The following is a 14,778-nucleotide window of genomic DNA, read 5'->3' on the forward strand; positions in this document are numbered from 1 at the left end:
GGAGCTTCCCCTCGGGTTTTGATTTCGCTGCTCTGCTAAGCGACAATGCCAAACCGGAGAGAGCGCTTTAAGAAATCAGCCACTTTAAAGCTTTAGATGGGGGGGTGCGTGGGAGCACATGACAAAGAACAGCGACTGTCTGCCGGCAGGCAGGAGAAAAAACAGATTTAAGCGTTTATAAAGAAGAACCCGAACCGCTCGGACGTGGATCGACCGCCCCACGACAGACCGCCGGATTTCCCGCCCTCTCTGAGGGGAGGCCCCGCCCCCTGCACCGCCCCCGGGAGGGGCCAGTCCCTCCCGACACTGCGCAGGCGCGGTACGCCCCCGGCGCGTGCGCGGGAGAGCGGCTCGCGCGGCCTCAGGCACGGCGGGAAGCGGGGGCGCGCGGGCGGCCGTTGTCCCCTCAGCGGAGCCGCCATTGCGCTCCCTCAGCGGGGCCGCCAGGGCGGGGGGGTTCGGGTCGTCATTGCGCTCCCTCAGCGGGGCCGCCAGCGCGGTAGCGGGTCGGGCAGCGCTGTCCCGGGGCGGGGGCCAGCGGAGGAAGGACATGGGTGCCGCAGCGGGCAGGTCTCGTTGCGGTGCGGTCCCGCTCGCAGCCGCGGGGTGAGGCGGTTTCTGAGGTGGTGCTGGGTGTTCGTGCCCCCCGGGGGTGATGGTTTGCGTAGCCTGCTGGGTTTCTCCTCTGAGCTTGTCTGGTCTGGCCTTGACTGTGTGTTAGTTTTCGGTCTTGTGGCCGCTCCTGGAGCGTCCCGCGGTTATACCGGTTGTGCCCCTGTAAAGTTCTTATTAGGGATTAAAAAAAAAAAAAAAATAGTTGTTTTTGGTTGGTTAGTCATCTGCTGAGTTCTGCGGGTGTCGGGATACAAGGGAGTTTTTAAAGACACCGCAGTCATTCACTAATTGATCTGGCCCAGTGTCCCTGTGGGCTGGGTCTGGGAAGTTAAAGATCAGAGACTCACCTGTCTGGTTTCCACAGCTGACCAGCCCACGGTGGGAAGGTCCTAGAGAGGAGGTGACCCTGTGCTGGTCCTTGTCCCGTTCTGGCTGATGAGACGTGTGTCCACAGGATGGTTTTGTGCCAGGACAACCCTCTGGGAATGGTGGGCGATGGGTTTGTGGCCACAGCAAATCCCCAGCGAGGGATTTGTGAGTCATTCTGAGAGGAATGGATGGATTTTCACTCCTTGGGAGCTGCTGGAAAGATCGTATAAAGCCAAGTGAGAGAAAATATGTAGAAAGTGTAGAGAATGGCATCGTGGAGCACAAGGACACAACAGGCAACTCCCAACAAGGAGAGAAGTTCAAACCGGGGACTTGTACAGGCTAGTTAGCAAAATGACTCGAAACAAAGTTAAGATGGTTAAAACAAGATGTGGGATGATCTGGCAGAAGCATCTTGGAAGGCTTAATTACTAAGCCAGGGCTTAGCCTCACAGGACGTGTCTGTCCGTGTTGCTGCAGTGGCGCGGTCGTTGGGCGGTAGGATATGCTCGTGTAAGTGGCGTTTTGCAAAATTGTTTTAGTGGCTCGGGGAGGTAGGTTGCACCTGGGAAACTGTCGGTAAAACACGAGGAGTGCAAATGTCTGGTTTTTAATAGCGTCGTAGAACCTGAAGTGGGGATTTTAGCAGTTTATAGTAAAGGTTGATGGGTATAGGTGAAAGATTTGTAAGCTGGGGCGATATTAGTAGATCTGTGTGTCTGCAGCGGGATCGTAGAGAAAGATGAAGCACTTTAGGGAAAGCTGGAACAGTTACTAAATAATTCAGCTTTTTCAGCGTTAAAAAAGCCTGGTTTGAAACAACATTTGTGCCTTGTGTTCCTATCCGTATTACCAGCTTTGAGACTGACTTCAGTGTGTCCTTTGTTATTTTCAGTGAGGAAATGAATCGAGGGTTGATACTGAAGTTTGCAAGCCTGGTGCGGTTCCGTGGTGCTTGCAGGCAGCTGCGCACGCTCTCCCACAGGAAAGCGGCCAGAGCACAATGGAAGCCTGTGCGACCGTCTGCACATCCCCCGTGCTCCGCTCTTCTGTACCCACCGCTCTGGCAGAAGGACAAATTAAGGAGTATTGCCTTAGCACAGTGCAGACATCTCGCTACAAAGGAGGTAATTAACAAAATCCAGTCAGCTCTGTTTTCCTGAGAAGTTTCAAAGCACAAAAGCTCAGTTCGAGCATTTTAATTACAAGAAAAAAGAGCCTTATTAATGAATATAGAGAAGTTACTATAAGACAAAATATACTTAATGTAGGACTGTATTATGACTCCCTCTGAAATATTGACGTAAATTGCTTGTACCGGCAACATCGTGAGTCTTGCAAAGGTAGGAGGAAATCATTGCAAACAAACAAGAAAATCATTTTGTTGATTTCCGCCCCCCGCCTTGTTCCAGAAAATTAAGAATGAAGAAAGGTGAAGTGTAGTGTGCTATACATTTTAAATATTCAGTATGATGCGTTAAATCATTCATTTATTGTAATTCATTAGTACTGTAGTAAAAAAAGATGTGTTTACATCATATGGCCTGAGGCCATTGTCTTTTTAATGTTGTTTTTATTGTTTCTTGGTTTATGCCAGCTATGTGTTCCTATATGTGTGTCTAATCCCATGTAGGAGGCAAAAAAGAAGAAAAAGAAGATACTAGTGACCCGAGGTGAGGTGGAGATAAGGCAGAAGATGACTGTTGAGGAACTGGCACGGGCTATGGGTAAAGACGTAGGTGAGAGCCTGCCCTGTTGTTTGGGACTGAGTGAAACGTGACAGCTAAAATCTGCGTTGCAACAGTTAAAATTAGCATGATTTGACTAGTGACAGTTGAAATAATTCCATACCTGTATAATACAAGTCTCTTTTTATCCAGCTGGGTACTTTCTCTGGCAAACTTCTCTCTCAGCAATGAGGAGAGAAGCAGAAAAGTCTCATTTCTGAGACAGGGTTGTAATGGTACTTAAGTCGGCATGTAACGATTTTGGACTACTGCAGTATGTTCTGTATTCCTGCTACCAAAGAAAGTGGCATATGAACAGGTTGATCAGATTTCCTTCTTTGAATCACCCCTTTGCTATTCTGTTTAGACAAGTTTCAGTTGTTTTCTTCTTAGGGGTTAATGGAAAAGTAGGCTTTGAAAATCTGAGTGCAGAACAAGATTGTAGTACCTAATGAGGCAGTCGTTTTCAGTACGTCTTTCTGAGTTGAGTTCTCTGCAAGTGTAACAGGAACTTTTAGATAAATCTAACTAAAGGAAAAATGCTCTGTCAATGAAACTTATTAGCATGGTGTAAGCTGGTAATGAAAAAGTCTTAAACAGTATGGAGTGGGGTTTTTTTTCTCCCATATGTTTTTGGGGATGTAATAGTTAAATGTGTTTCCTACAGATCATATTTATGAAGCACTGCTATACACAGATGTTGACCTGGATTCACTAGAACCAGATTCTGTCTTATATGAAGACCATATCAAGCTAATTGTTAAAAAATCAGGAATGAAATATAAATCAGCAAAACTGAAAGAGGAAAAAGAAAGAGAAAACACAGATGCTGTGAAAAGGTAAGCTGTGAACTGCGCTTTCTGGCTTTTTTTATCCTATTTCTTTCTGCAAGAGTCTTTCAGATACTGTGTTTTCTTTGTTCTGATGGTGTGTTAATAATACCTGATAGAGTCACGATCTGATGGTATTTAGAAGGTGAAGTTTACTATTTAGATTTCTTTGGCCATAAAGCTGATACTCGGATTTGATTTGGTTTAGGTGAGGTTTTTCTGTGCTGTTTTCTGAAGACAAGCCAATTCTTCTGTGTTGTGCTCAATTTATCAGTTGATGCAGCAGTAAGACTGAGTATGAAGAGCACAAATGTTGCTCAGTGAACTCTTTTGGTATTTGTAAACCACATTAGTGTTTCATTGTAGGCCTCCTGCAGACCCAGCAGCACTAACCCCGCGGCCCCCGGTCGTTACCATCTTGGGCCACGTTGATCATGGGAAAACAACCTTACTTGACAGCCTGCGGAAAACGCAGGTGGCATCAATGGAAGCAGGAGGCATTACACAACACATCGGTGCTTTTCTTGGTATGATTCAAGTGTACGTGCTTGTGTGTAAAACAGTTTACTCTCCGTCCTGTGTAAGGGGCTGACTTCCTGCCAGTGCGCTGGGGAAAAGTGTTGCAACATAAACAGTTTATATGTAAAGAGTGAATAAGGAAATCATAACTTGTGATAAACGTCAAAACTCTGGGGGTGGGACTTTGAAGTGGATTGTCTGCACAGTTTGAATTATATGTAGGCTATTTTGGATTATGAAAGATCCCAGAACACTTTTTCTTTCCTAAGGAGCTAAAAGCACCTTCGACCTCCATGCCAGCAGTGATCTGTCTGCCTAGAATATGTCGTTACTGTTAAAGACGTTCTCAAAGGAGTGGTGCTTGATGTACAATAGGTCAAATGAAGCTGTGTGAAATGGTGATTTTAAAATGCACCATGTATGTTTGTTCACAGTGCATTTGCCTTCTGGGGAAAAGATAACTTTTCTTGATACTCCTGGACATGCAGCTTTCTCAGCCATGCGAGCGAGAGGAACCCATGTCACTGACATCGTCATACTGGTGGTAGCGGCAGAAGATGGAGTAATGGAACAAACTATAGAATCCATTCAACATGCTAAAAATGCAGGAGGTACGGTGTTTAACCCGTGAGTTGCCCAGTACACAGGTGGCCGTAGCCTGATCTCACCTTTGATTGCAGTTGCACCAGCAGCAGCAAGTTTTGGTGAAGCTGGTAATCAGAGTTTGTTCTCTTTTTAGTTCCCATTATCCTCGCCATTAATAAATGTGACAAACCTGAAGCTGATCCTGAAAGAGTGAAGAAGGAATTGCTGGCTCACGACGTGGTCTGTGAGGAGTTTGGAGGAGATGTTCAAGCTGTAAATATTTCTGCACTCAAGGTAAAGTTTTGGTGGAAAAAAGATGCTGTTCTTGGGTTTCTAGTATGTACGTACAGCTACACATTCGTTTGGCAGCTTGAAAGTAAAATGCTTTATCTTCCTGGTATTTGACACTTTACCAAGTGCTGCTGGCTCTCACCAGAATTATTTGAAACGTCATCCTATCATATTTTGAGGCTGAGACCTTCACTGAGCAATAATATCTCATTTTTCATCTGGAAATTTAGTGGTCATTTTTCAGGTTAATCCTAATGGCTCTTTCCTCATATATTTGTTCATTGTATGAAATCAGTGCAAAATCAAGGCCGGTGGTAATGAAGAGGAAAATTCAGATGAGGGTAAATATTTCCTAGCACATGCCTGATCAGAGGAGCATAGTTTTGTAGTGGTCTTACAAGATTTACCATCTTAACCTGGCAAACAACTGAGAACTAAAAACTGAACTGAAGTCTGAACTGGAGTTCTGTGGTGGCCAGCACAGGTTTGTCCAGACGGATGCAGCACTATCATAGCCTTGTTGCTCTTTTTCTAAATGCACCCCAAGTCATTTTCTAAGTCCAGGCCAGTTCAAGACCTTTTTGAAGTCATGCCCTTGCATGTACATACCCCTGTAGCATACCTTGTTGCCCTAATTCCTGTACATCTGGATCTGCTGACTGACGGCTAGCTTGTATTTGTTCTCAAAACTAAAATATAATTAGAACAAAGGAGAAAAAAAGAAAAAAGAAACAAACAGTTTTGTCTCTTTGATGTCTTGGTGGTCGGTGTCATCAAATTTCAGTTTGGCTGTTCAGGTGGCATTTTTGTTTTGGGTTGTTTTTTTAATTTGCATTTCTAATATACTTGTAGCAGAATATTGCACGGTCTTCTTCTGCATCCTTAACCCCATGGTGTGAACACAGAAGCGAGGAAATTGTCCTTCCTAATGTTCTGTGCATTCTGGACCAGCTGTGCAGCAATCCTGATAGTTCATCACTTGAGTGCCGTCTTGCCTTGACGGCAAAGGGATCTGTGCTGTTGAACTGTATTGCATTGTTAGACGTTCTGAATTAAACGGGGAAATTTGGCACTGAGATTTCAATTTCTGATCTTACTTTATTTGGGCACTTCCTTTACTCTAGATAATATTTTTGTGTATGGTTTTATCCAGGGTGAAAACCTGATGGTTTTAGCAGAAGCAACTGTTGCATTAGCGGAGATGTTGGAGCTGAAGGCAGATCCCACAGGCCTGGTAGAGGGGACGGTGATTGAGTCTCGCAAAGACAAAGGGAAAGGGTAAGTAATCCTCTGCCTTTAATTAAGCCATTTGTAACAAAGCAGAGATACTGTTCACTGGTTTGTACCTCAATGCTTATGTTTAACTTTGAACTTTAGTTGTTATTGTTAGATAAAACTGTAACAGTTTCTTTTCAGTGTTTGTAACTAGAGCATTGAAATGTTACTCTACAACATGAGAGCCAGAAAAAGAAGTTATGAACTGATGGGGCAGAATTCATCATCCGTGAAATAAAATCCTGTAAGCACAGGAAATAGATTAAAATGCTAGAATAGATGTATTTTTGAAAATGTCATTAAAAAGTAGGAATGATGAAGTTAATAGTCATAATATAATAAATATAAATTGAGTGTGACATAACATCTTAGTCTTTTAAATTCCGTAGTGCTTTTGCAGGTTCTCTGTAAACAAGGTGTGTTTTGCCCTCTTTAAAAATGAACTGAATTCTAGAATGTTGTTGGGGTTTGGGTTGGGGGGACATTTAACGTGTAAAATCAGTCTGTTGTTGATTTCACTAATGTTGAGTTTTATATTGATCTGTAGAATTTAAAAGAGTACAGTACAGGTTTTGGACTTTTTGCAAGTGACTTCAAATTTTTATTAGTGCTCTAATCAAATGTGTCACAGGAATATTCTGTCTGCGATTGGTCACGAGTACGTTCTGTTTTGTGTGTGCTTATCTACGCTAACCATGAAAACAGGGAGAAGAGTCCCTTTCATTTTGTCTGTTATTTTTCTCCTCTGCTCTTCGCTAGTCCAGTTACCACAGCCATCATCCAGAGGGGAACTCTGAGGAAAGGCTGTGTTCTGGTTGCAGGGAAGACCTGGGCGAAAGTGCGTTTCATGTTTGATGAGAATGGCAAAGCTGTAGATGCAGCTTCTCCAGGCGTCCCCGTGGAAATCATGGGCTGGAAGGAAGTTCCTTCGGCAGGAGATGAAATGCTCGAAGTAGAATCTGAGGTACAGAAAGAACTGTTCAATGGAAAACTTACACTCTGGGAAGGTGGATGGGAAGGAGCTGAGTGAAAAATAAGTAATAGTCCTCTTCATCTCCATGCATCCTGATTAACCTGTTTTGCAGTCACAGGAGGCAAGCAGGCTGCCTCTGGAGTAAAAGATGAGTCGCCTTCGGTTCATGCTTTTGTTTCTCAGGGTCACCCTGCCTTTGTGCTATTGTGCTCGTTCTCTGCCATCCTTGCAGCCAAATCTGTTGTTAAACGTGAAAGAAAATGAGTGAGCCCATAGAGAAGGTGCAAAAGGATGAAATTGCATGAATGTGGAGTTTTCCGATGCGCTGCTCTGAAAGGTAACGTTTCTGTCTTCTGCCCAGCAAAGGGCACAGGAAGTTGTGGCCTGGAGAACCTATGTGGAACAACAGGAGAAGGTGAAAAAGGACATGGAAGTTATTGAAGCAAAGCAAAAGGAACACAGGATGGAATATGAGAAGAAGCAACAGAAGCTGGCGCATCTGACCTGGAGACAGAGGAAGGCGGTGCTGTACAAGGAGAAAAAGCATCTAATGTTCTTAAAGCCTAAAGAGAGAACAGAGATGGACAAAAATGTGCTATCGGTAATTGTTAAAGGTGCTGACATGTTCTGTTTACTGCTCCGTTGTTTTGAAATGCTCAGTCTGGAGCATCACTCTAAACTATTAACAAAATTTCTGTTCGCAGAAGTTTGATCAGTTTAAAACTGAACAGATTGTTGAACTTCTGCAGTGGTCAGAAGGGTGTGCTCCCAGCAGGGCCAGAGCAACAGAACACTGCTGAGCCCAGCCCCTTACCCAGAAACTCCTGAGTAAAATCCACAGAAGTGCCTATATATAAATATATATATATTTTTAAAATATCTATTTTTTAAAAAACCCACAACAGCAATACAAGCTCTGTGAGCAGCAGTAGCGCATCAGCAAAATGCAGGCCAAGAACAATTTTGTATTAGTTTAAGTGGAACAGGAGGAACTTGGTTTGATCTCAGTGATCTTAAAGGCTTTTCCAACCAAAACAATTCTATGATTTTATGATATATAAGCAGTGAGGGTAGTAGCTGAAAAACTCTGCAAACTTGATCTGAAATTGACAACAGATGTGGAGCCTCTGGTCGTATTGTATTTATTCAGTTCATTTTTGGAATTAATAGACTTGTTAGATGTGTTTTACCATACTACTGAAAATACAGTAGGAACGATAGATGTCAAAAGACTTTACGTAGTGTAGCATGGAGTTGTCATTCCCTTAGTTCTACTTGAGCGATTCTTTGTATACAAAGTCAGCAGTAATTTGCTTGTACATGCAGGTGATGTGGACGGATCTGTTGAAGCTATTCTGAACATTCTGGACAGCTACGACGCTGACGATGAATGTAAATTGGATATCATTCATTTTGGGATGGGAGATATCAGTGAAACTGACATTGGTCTTGCTGAAACATTTAATGGTGAGCATGTGCTTAAAAATCAATTTACAATTAGTACAAACTCTGTGGAAATGGGTAGGCCTCATTTTGGTTGTTTTCTCACTGATAGCAGCATCAATAAGGTAAACTTGCGTGTTTCTTAAAATGTTTCCTTTAACATCAAACAGTAGTGCAGGTGGGGAAGGCCAGAAATCTCCTGAAAATGGGCTGGCCACTTGAATTGTTAAGGTTAAACTCTGACTCTTCACTCAGGTTGCTTTGTGGTGCTCAAAAAGGGCAAACCTCGAAAAGCAGGTTGCAAAAGGATTTCCTTGTGCTCAGGGAGGTAATTGGACAGACTGTCAGTAGTTGTTCCCGTTTGTACCCCATAACCCTCCCCTGCTGTAGAGGACATGGGATCATTGGACCAGCCATAGTCCACAGCTGGATGAGAATGATTTGGAGTTCACTTCCAGCTTAATTTGGACAACCAAGCTGTTTTTCCAGCCCCCAAATGGGAGGTCCTTGTCTCTTAACGTAAGCTCTGGTGAGCTGCGTGTAAGCGTATCTGCTCAGATACCTCATTCTGTCATCAGGGAATTTTCTCCGAGGGCTTTATGATACAAGGTTAGTAGCAGTCGATGTGCAATAGTGGGAGAATCAAATGGTCTCCCCTTAAGGGGGAAGCGGTGGTAAAATCCTGTTTCTTGTTTTGCTGACCCAATTCCAACCTGTGCTGCAAGTTCAACATTATAGAATATTAAACAGCAGCTGCTTTCGCTTGCTGTTTGAAGAGTGACCTCTTGTAGTCCTAAGTTCCCGATTGTTTTATTTACTAGGTGTTGTATTTGGATTCAGTGTGAAGGCAAATGAAAGTATTAAACAGCTGGCTGCTAAAAAGGGAATAAAAATTAAACTGCACAATGTCATCTACAAACTTATTGAAGACTTGAAAGAGGAGCTAAACAGCAAACTACCTCCAGCTGTGGTGGAAAACACAATAGGTGAGTTGTCATTTACTGTTAATTTTTTGCTTGCAGTGCGACCCGAAGTTTATTCTCCAATAAAGCATTGCTATTTTATCAAATATTTGATTCTTTTATTATAAAGGTTGTTAAATGTAAGAGTATAGCTTGCTTTGACTTTTTGCCAGTTTGTTGTTCTCATGTATTTCATACAACTTTACTTCTTTCTTTTAGGGGAAGCGTCTGTTCTCGACATCTTCTCTGTAACAGTGGGAAAAACCAAAATTCCAGTGGCTGGATGCAGAGTACAGAAGGGGCTACTAGACAAAAAAATGAAGTTTAAGTTAATCCGTAAGGGGGATGTTATTTGGAAAGGTAAGTAACTGCCACAAAACATGTCTTTGTGTTCTGTATTAAACACAACATATGCATCTGATCATAGGACAAGCCTATTTACTATTTAGGATGGAGCTGCTCCAACTAGAGAAAAGTTGCAAAATGTCACTGTGTGGTTATCCAGACCTTTTTCTGGCAGAAAAGCAGTTTTCTGAAAAGGACCAATGTCTGGGTTGTCAGCTGCAAGTGCTCACAATCCCTATATTTTCTTGCTTTCATTTTGTAGCTATCAGTTCCAACATTAATTCTGTAAGAAGTGCAAACCTGAACATTTCTGTGCTCTGATGTTAGTGGGTTCTTCCTTTGACGCACTTTATTTTTGTAGGATATTTATCATCACTGAAGCATCATAAAGATGATGTCCAGGTAATAAAAATGGGTATGGATTGTGGATTGAGTTTGGACAAGAATATAGAATTCAATATTGGAGATGAAATTATCTGTTATGAAGAAAAAGAAGTTCAACAGACAACTTCCTGGGATCCAGGATTTTAAAATACATCTGAAGACATCAGCACTGAAGGACATGTGTTATTCCTGGATGACCTTCAACTCTTAACATTAAATGAACTTTTGGAGATGCACCTCAGCCTCTTTAGATCTGGTGTTTGTCTGACATGTTCTGCTTTTCAATCTTGTCAAGCAGCCTTGTTCCCTCATTGGACCATGGGATAAACTACAACAATCAACTGCAAGTGTCTAAAACCCTCAGAGTGTAAATATTTCTGAGGACTATCTCGTGGTTCTAAACTAGCTGAGCCATCTTTCTCCCTCAATGCTGCAATACATTTTTTCAGTCTGGAGCCTGCATTTGTTAGCAGGACTCTACTCCCCTTCTCTCTTGTACAACTTTGTACCTCTAAATCTCCTGTTTTTCCAGATTAGAGCTATTTTACTGTCTACTCCTCTCATGTTGAAAAGAAACCGCTTTTTTTCCTCTGCCATTGCTACCCATTATCTCCTTTGAAGGAGATTTAACTAACCAAAGGCGCTCTTTACAAGAAGTTGCTGCTTCAGTTCTAAAGTATTTCTCCCTAGTTAGCAGTCAGCATCCAAAGTTACAGACTTTTCCCACTTATCACCAGAGAGGAAACAGAGTGCCACAGGAAGCAAAAATAAATCCTTAAACCGTACAGGACTTCAGATTTTTATTGTCTAGTACATTTACTTGTCTTCGGGCTTGTTGAAGCAGTACGTCAGACAGCACTTGCCGCAGTAGTGTCTGTCGAAGTGACTGGCCATGAAGACCCCAGCTCCGCACTCCTCCGAGGGGCACTCCCGGCGCAGACGGCTGATCTTGCCGTTCTCGTCCACCTGCGAAGGACAGAGGGCAACAGCTCTTATATACCAGCCACCTTTTAGCACCCGTGAGAATTCTGAGGAGTATCATTGGCAAAGTAGCTTTTGTGATAGTACATCAAACTTCCTGAGGCAAAGTTCAGAAATGCCCAAATGCAAGTTGGTTTCTCTTCTATTTAAAAGGAGGCATGTTTAAAAATAGGACTGTAAATAAGCCAGGGTACATGCAAACTCATTAAAAGCTTTGTATTCGACAACAAGTCCCTTCCTGATGAGAACAACACTTTTACCAAGCTTCCATTTCTTACTACGTACCTTGTAGTACTTAAGCACCGCAAGCTTAACCTTCTTTCTCTTGTGCTTGTTCTTCTTGGGAGTAGTGTAAGACTTCTTCTTTCTTTTCTTGGCACCACCACGAAGCCTCAGCACAAGGTGAAGAGTTGACTCCTATTTGTCAAACACATGAAACACACTCAAAATGCTTCCTCAAAAGGTGAACAGCATTTAAGCAGGCTCTTTTTTTTTATCCACAAAAAGCAGATCTCAGGCTCCAGACAACTAGGAAAGCTCTAAAAGGATTTTTGTTGGTTTTAACTCCGCAACTAAACAGGCTCCAGCAAGCTGGGCATTGCTGCATCCCAAACTCCAGAGCGTTTAATTACTGTAAAATCCTGTTGTAACTGGATTCCAGTTTTAACTGCAGAATAGTTTTGTGATACAACTAAGCCAGACTGACAGCTATTTGTTGCTCCCTGTTTCTCGTGGCGCTCGCTGTGAGGTTAGTCTGGCAGAAGCGAGCAGGACTTTTCACATGAACCCCCCAAAGCAGCTCCCCACAGCTGACAGAAGCTGCGAAAAATGTTTTCTTCTGACCTGAAACAGTTCTAGTCCCAGCATCACTAACTCTGCCACCAAAAGTGCTACCCAACCCAAACCCAGCCCAGTTGGTTGGATCCATTTAAGCGTTTCTTAGATCCAACAGCACAGGCCTTGCTGCCCCGACAGCGCCAGCTCGTTGGTGCCACAGCACTGTGTCCGGCTCTTTCCCACTCACTTTTTGAATGTTGTAGTCAGACAGCGTGCGTCCATCTTCCAGCTGCTTCCCAGCAAAAATCAGTCGCTGCTGATCAGGAGGAATGCCTGATGGTGGCATAAATCGAGACTAAATGAGGAACGCGATCTGTGGCATTCTACAATAACAGATCCTGCAGGCAACACCATCAATCCAGAAAGTGCGTTTCGAACTTACCTTCCTTATCCTGGATCTTCGCTTTTACATTTTCTATAGTATCAGAAGGCTCAACCTATTGCAAAAGAAAACCAAGGAATCAAAACCTACTTTTGCCTTCTAATTAGCCCAGGAAAGCAGAACCACGAGGAGCTTCGGAAAGCCGGGCCCGGCCGAGGCACCGCAAGAGCAGCCGCCGCCGGCGGGCAAACCCGCCCCGGGCCGCGCTCCCGGGGCGGCTCACCTCGAGGGTGATGGTTTTCCCCGTGAGGGTCTTCACGAAGATCTGCATGGCGAGGCCGGCACCTGCGGGGGGACAGGCGGTGAGGGGCGGCGGGGGACGCGGCCACGCGTGCGGCCGCGGAGCGACGACTCACCCGCGACCTGCTCGCGGAATGGCGGCTCTCCGAAAGAGCGCCGCGCCGGCCCGCACGGGGTTTCCACCCGCCGCGGAGGAGGGGCGGGCGGCGCGGCGGGACTACGGCTCCCGGCATCCCCGCAGCCGCCGGTCGCCACGGGGCCTGCCGGGAGCTGTAGTCCCGCCGCGGCGGAAGCGGGCGTGGCCGGGGAGCGCGGCTCCCACAGTGCACCGCGGCTCCGGGTGGGCGGGCTCCTCCGCGCCTCACGGCGGCTGCGCGGCCGCGGTTCCCGCCCAGGAAAGGGTTTTACCTCATAAACTCCTCGTTGCGGTGGGTGTGGGTCTGGGGATCGTGTTTTATTTAAGTAGCTGTGTCTGCACTGCAGCGTTAAATCCCCCAAATCGGTGCCTTCGCCTCAGCCCGGCCCTGTGGAGACAGTTCACAAACATCCTGCACGTTCCCTAGATCAAGGCCAAATTTACCTGGGGTTTGTTAGAATTAGAAAAGCCTCGGGTGAGTTAGAGGAGCACTGAGAATCACATTAACTTGGAAATCACTTGTTAGGTGGTTTTATGCTTATGAATTTGATATGGGAAGGGTTAAAGCAGAACGAAGCCTTGCTGATACTGTTTTAACAATTCTGACTCGTGCTGGGTTTCATCTGATGCAGTTGTTGATCAAAGGAGAAAAGGGGTTTGACTTTGTGTAAGGTCGTAGGTCGTTGTGCTAAATCATCACATGGGAGCAGAGGAGCATCCTGTCCTCCCTCCCGACCCTTTTGACAAGAGATTATGAAGCACACGGACATACGTGTTGACAGAGACTGAGAAAGCGCGTTGTGCTGAGTAATGACCATCTGAGGAGTGTTACATTATATACAGTAATACATTTTACAAGGTAACCAATATTTTTGGGTAAAGGAGCAATAATTAAATAAAAAGTGTTTTGCTGCTTCTTTGTCTTCTGGGGGAAAAGGGTGTAAGCTTGTTGGTGCAGTTACAGAAGTCAAGGATTGGTAGATTTTCAGCAGATTTTTGTGCAGTCAAATAGAAGCCACTACAATGAATTCATGCTACCAGAAGTTACAGTGGGGTTCATGCTTGACAACCACTTTGCTTACCTTTATGGCAGTTTTGAAATGATATCGCATCATAAAGCTGTCCTAAAACAGGAGAAAGTCTACAAAATCAAAGACTCATTACATATATGCTATCTGCCCTGCATTAGTGTTAACAGCTCTTCAGTTCGGCTGGAAGGTTATTGCTGAACCTCCCGAAAGACTCTGCCTGCCCAGTTGTGTCTGCCCGCTTCAGACACCGACTGAGATGGGAGATGCCAAGAATAAATATTCTTCATTTTCCAGGTGGATAGGAATAAGGGTTACTGAAAAATCTGAATGTGGTTTTTTATTTAGATGCGTGGGAACAGGTTATTCTAAGTGAGACCGTCTGTACTTTGGAAATGTGGAATAAGATACCAGTTGCTTGTGCAGAAAAGCAGCATGAAAGGGTGTCTCAGAAAATCCCGTGGATTCTCACCTCACAGGATGCGGTGTTTGAAAACTGGCCGCTTTAAGAAGCTGCCAAGTTAGTGGAGCATGTTTTCTGGTAGCTTTTCCTTGTAACAGCAGAGGGAGCTCTCAGAGCAGTCAAGCGCAGAAGCCTTCTATACTAATAACAATAGCTCTTTGTAGGAACTATAGTAAACACTAAGCGTGCAGAAACAGTGCTGAGAATTGTTTTACTATCAATGTCAGACATTTGTCCCTTTTTAATATATCTGTGTGAGAATGTGTGCATGTTTGTGTTTTGTTGAGCTGGAAAAGTATTCTTAGTATAGAAGAAAATGGGCATATTGTACTCTGGAACAATACGGTAATGGTATGTATATACTTTCGATCCATACTGCCCTTGAGCATAGTG

The 14,778-nt window shown here is 44.2% G+C and overlaps 2 protein-coding genes across 4 annotated transcripts; one reads left to right on the forward strand and one right to left on the reverse strand.

The window, feature by feature from the left end:
* The first annotated feature begins 219 nt into the window (after positions 1-219).
* On the forward strand, positions 220-10,554 carry MTIF2 (mitochondrial translational initiation factor 2). 3 transcript variants are annotated; one of them, XM_065059983.1, is made up of 14 exons: positions 220-365; positions 1,880-2,111; positions 2,618-2,723; positions 3,379-3,550; positions 3,908-4,068; positions 4,495-4,671; positions 4,800-4,939; positions 6,090-6,214; positions 6,971-7,175; positions 7,546-7,798; positions 8,511-8,651; positions 9,449-9,613; positions 9,809-9,949; positions 10,296-10,554. In XM_065059983.1, exons 2-14 carry the CDS (start codon positions 1,887-1,889, stop codon positions 10,463-10,465), a joined length of 2,181 nt encoding a protein of 726 aa, XP_064916055.1. In that variant the 5' UTR covers positions 220-365; positions 1,880-1,886; the 3' UTR covers positions 10,466-10,554. The 3 variants fall into 3 exon arrangements, with proteins under 3 accessions (XP_064916055.1, XP_021136107.2, XP_005513214.2); XM_021280432.2 differs by having other exon boundaries at positions 363-456; XM_005513157.3 differs by lacking the exon at positions 220-365 and adding an exon at positions 373-606.
* Positions 10,555-11,086: 532 nt separating this feature from the next.
* Positions 11,087-12,925, reverse strand: RPS27A (ribosomal protein S27a). Its single transcript, XM_065060009.1, has 6 exons — positions 12,875-12,925; positions 12,742-12,803; positions 12,519-12,573; positions 12,324-12,409; positions 11,585-11,716; positions 11,087-11,284 (listed from the first exon to the last, which is right to left on the reverse strand). The coding sequence occupies exons 2-6, from the start codon at positions 12,787-12,789 to the stop codon at positions 11,135-11,137; spliced, it is 471 nt and encodes a 156-aa protein (XP_064916081.1). The 5' UTR covers positions 12,790-12,803; positions 12,875-12,925; the 3' UTR covers positions 11,087-11,134.
* Between the last annotated feature and the right edge of the window lie 1,853 nt (positions 12,926-14,778).

The sequence above is a fragment of the Columba livia genome, chromosome 3 (genome assembly GCF_036013475.1).
Source record: "Columba livia isolate bColLiv1 breed racing homer chromosome 3, bColLiv1.pat.W.v2, whole genome shotgun sequence".
In the NCBI taxonomy this organism is placed as follows: domain Eukaryota; kingdom Metazoa; phylum Chordata; class Aves; order Columbiformes; family Columbidae; genus Columba; species Columba livia.

Coding starts and splice junctions, on each gene's coding strand:
- RPS27A (XM_065060009.1), bottom strand. CDS start 12,789: ATGCAGATCTTCGTGAAGACCCTCACGGGGAAAACCATCACCCTCGAG. Junction 12,574..12,741: donor GGAAAACCATCACCCTCGAG/GTGAGCCGCCCC, acceptor CTTTTGCAATAG/GTTGAGCCTTCTGATACTAT. Junction 12,410..12,518: donor GAAGATCCAGGATAAGGAAG/GTAAGTTCGAAA, acceptor TGCCACCATCAG/GCATTCCTCCTGATCAGCAG.
- MTIF2 (XM_005513157.3), top strand. CDS start 551: ATGGGTGCCGCAGCGGGCAGGTCTCGTTGCGGTGCGGTCCCGCTCGCA. Junction 2,112..2,617: donor GACATCTCGCTACAAAGGAG/GTAATTAACAAA, acceptor AATCCCATGTAG/GAGGCAAAAAAGAAGAAAAA. Junction 7,799..8,510: donor GCTATCGGTAATTGTTAAAG/GTGCTGACATGT, acceptor TTGTACATGCAG/GTGATGTGGACGGATCTGTT.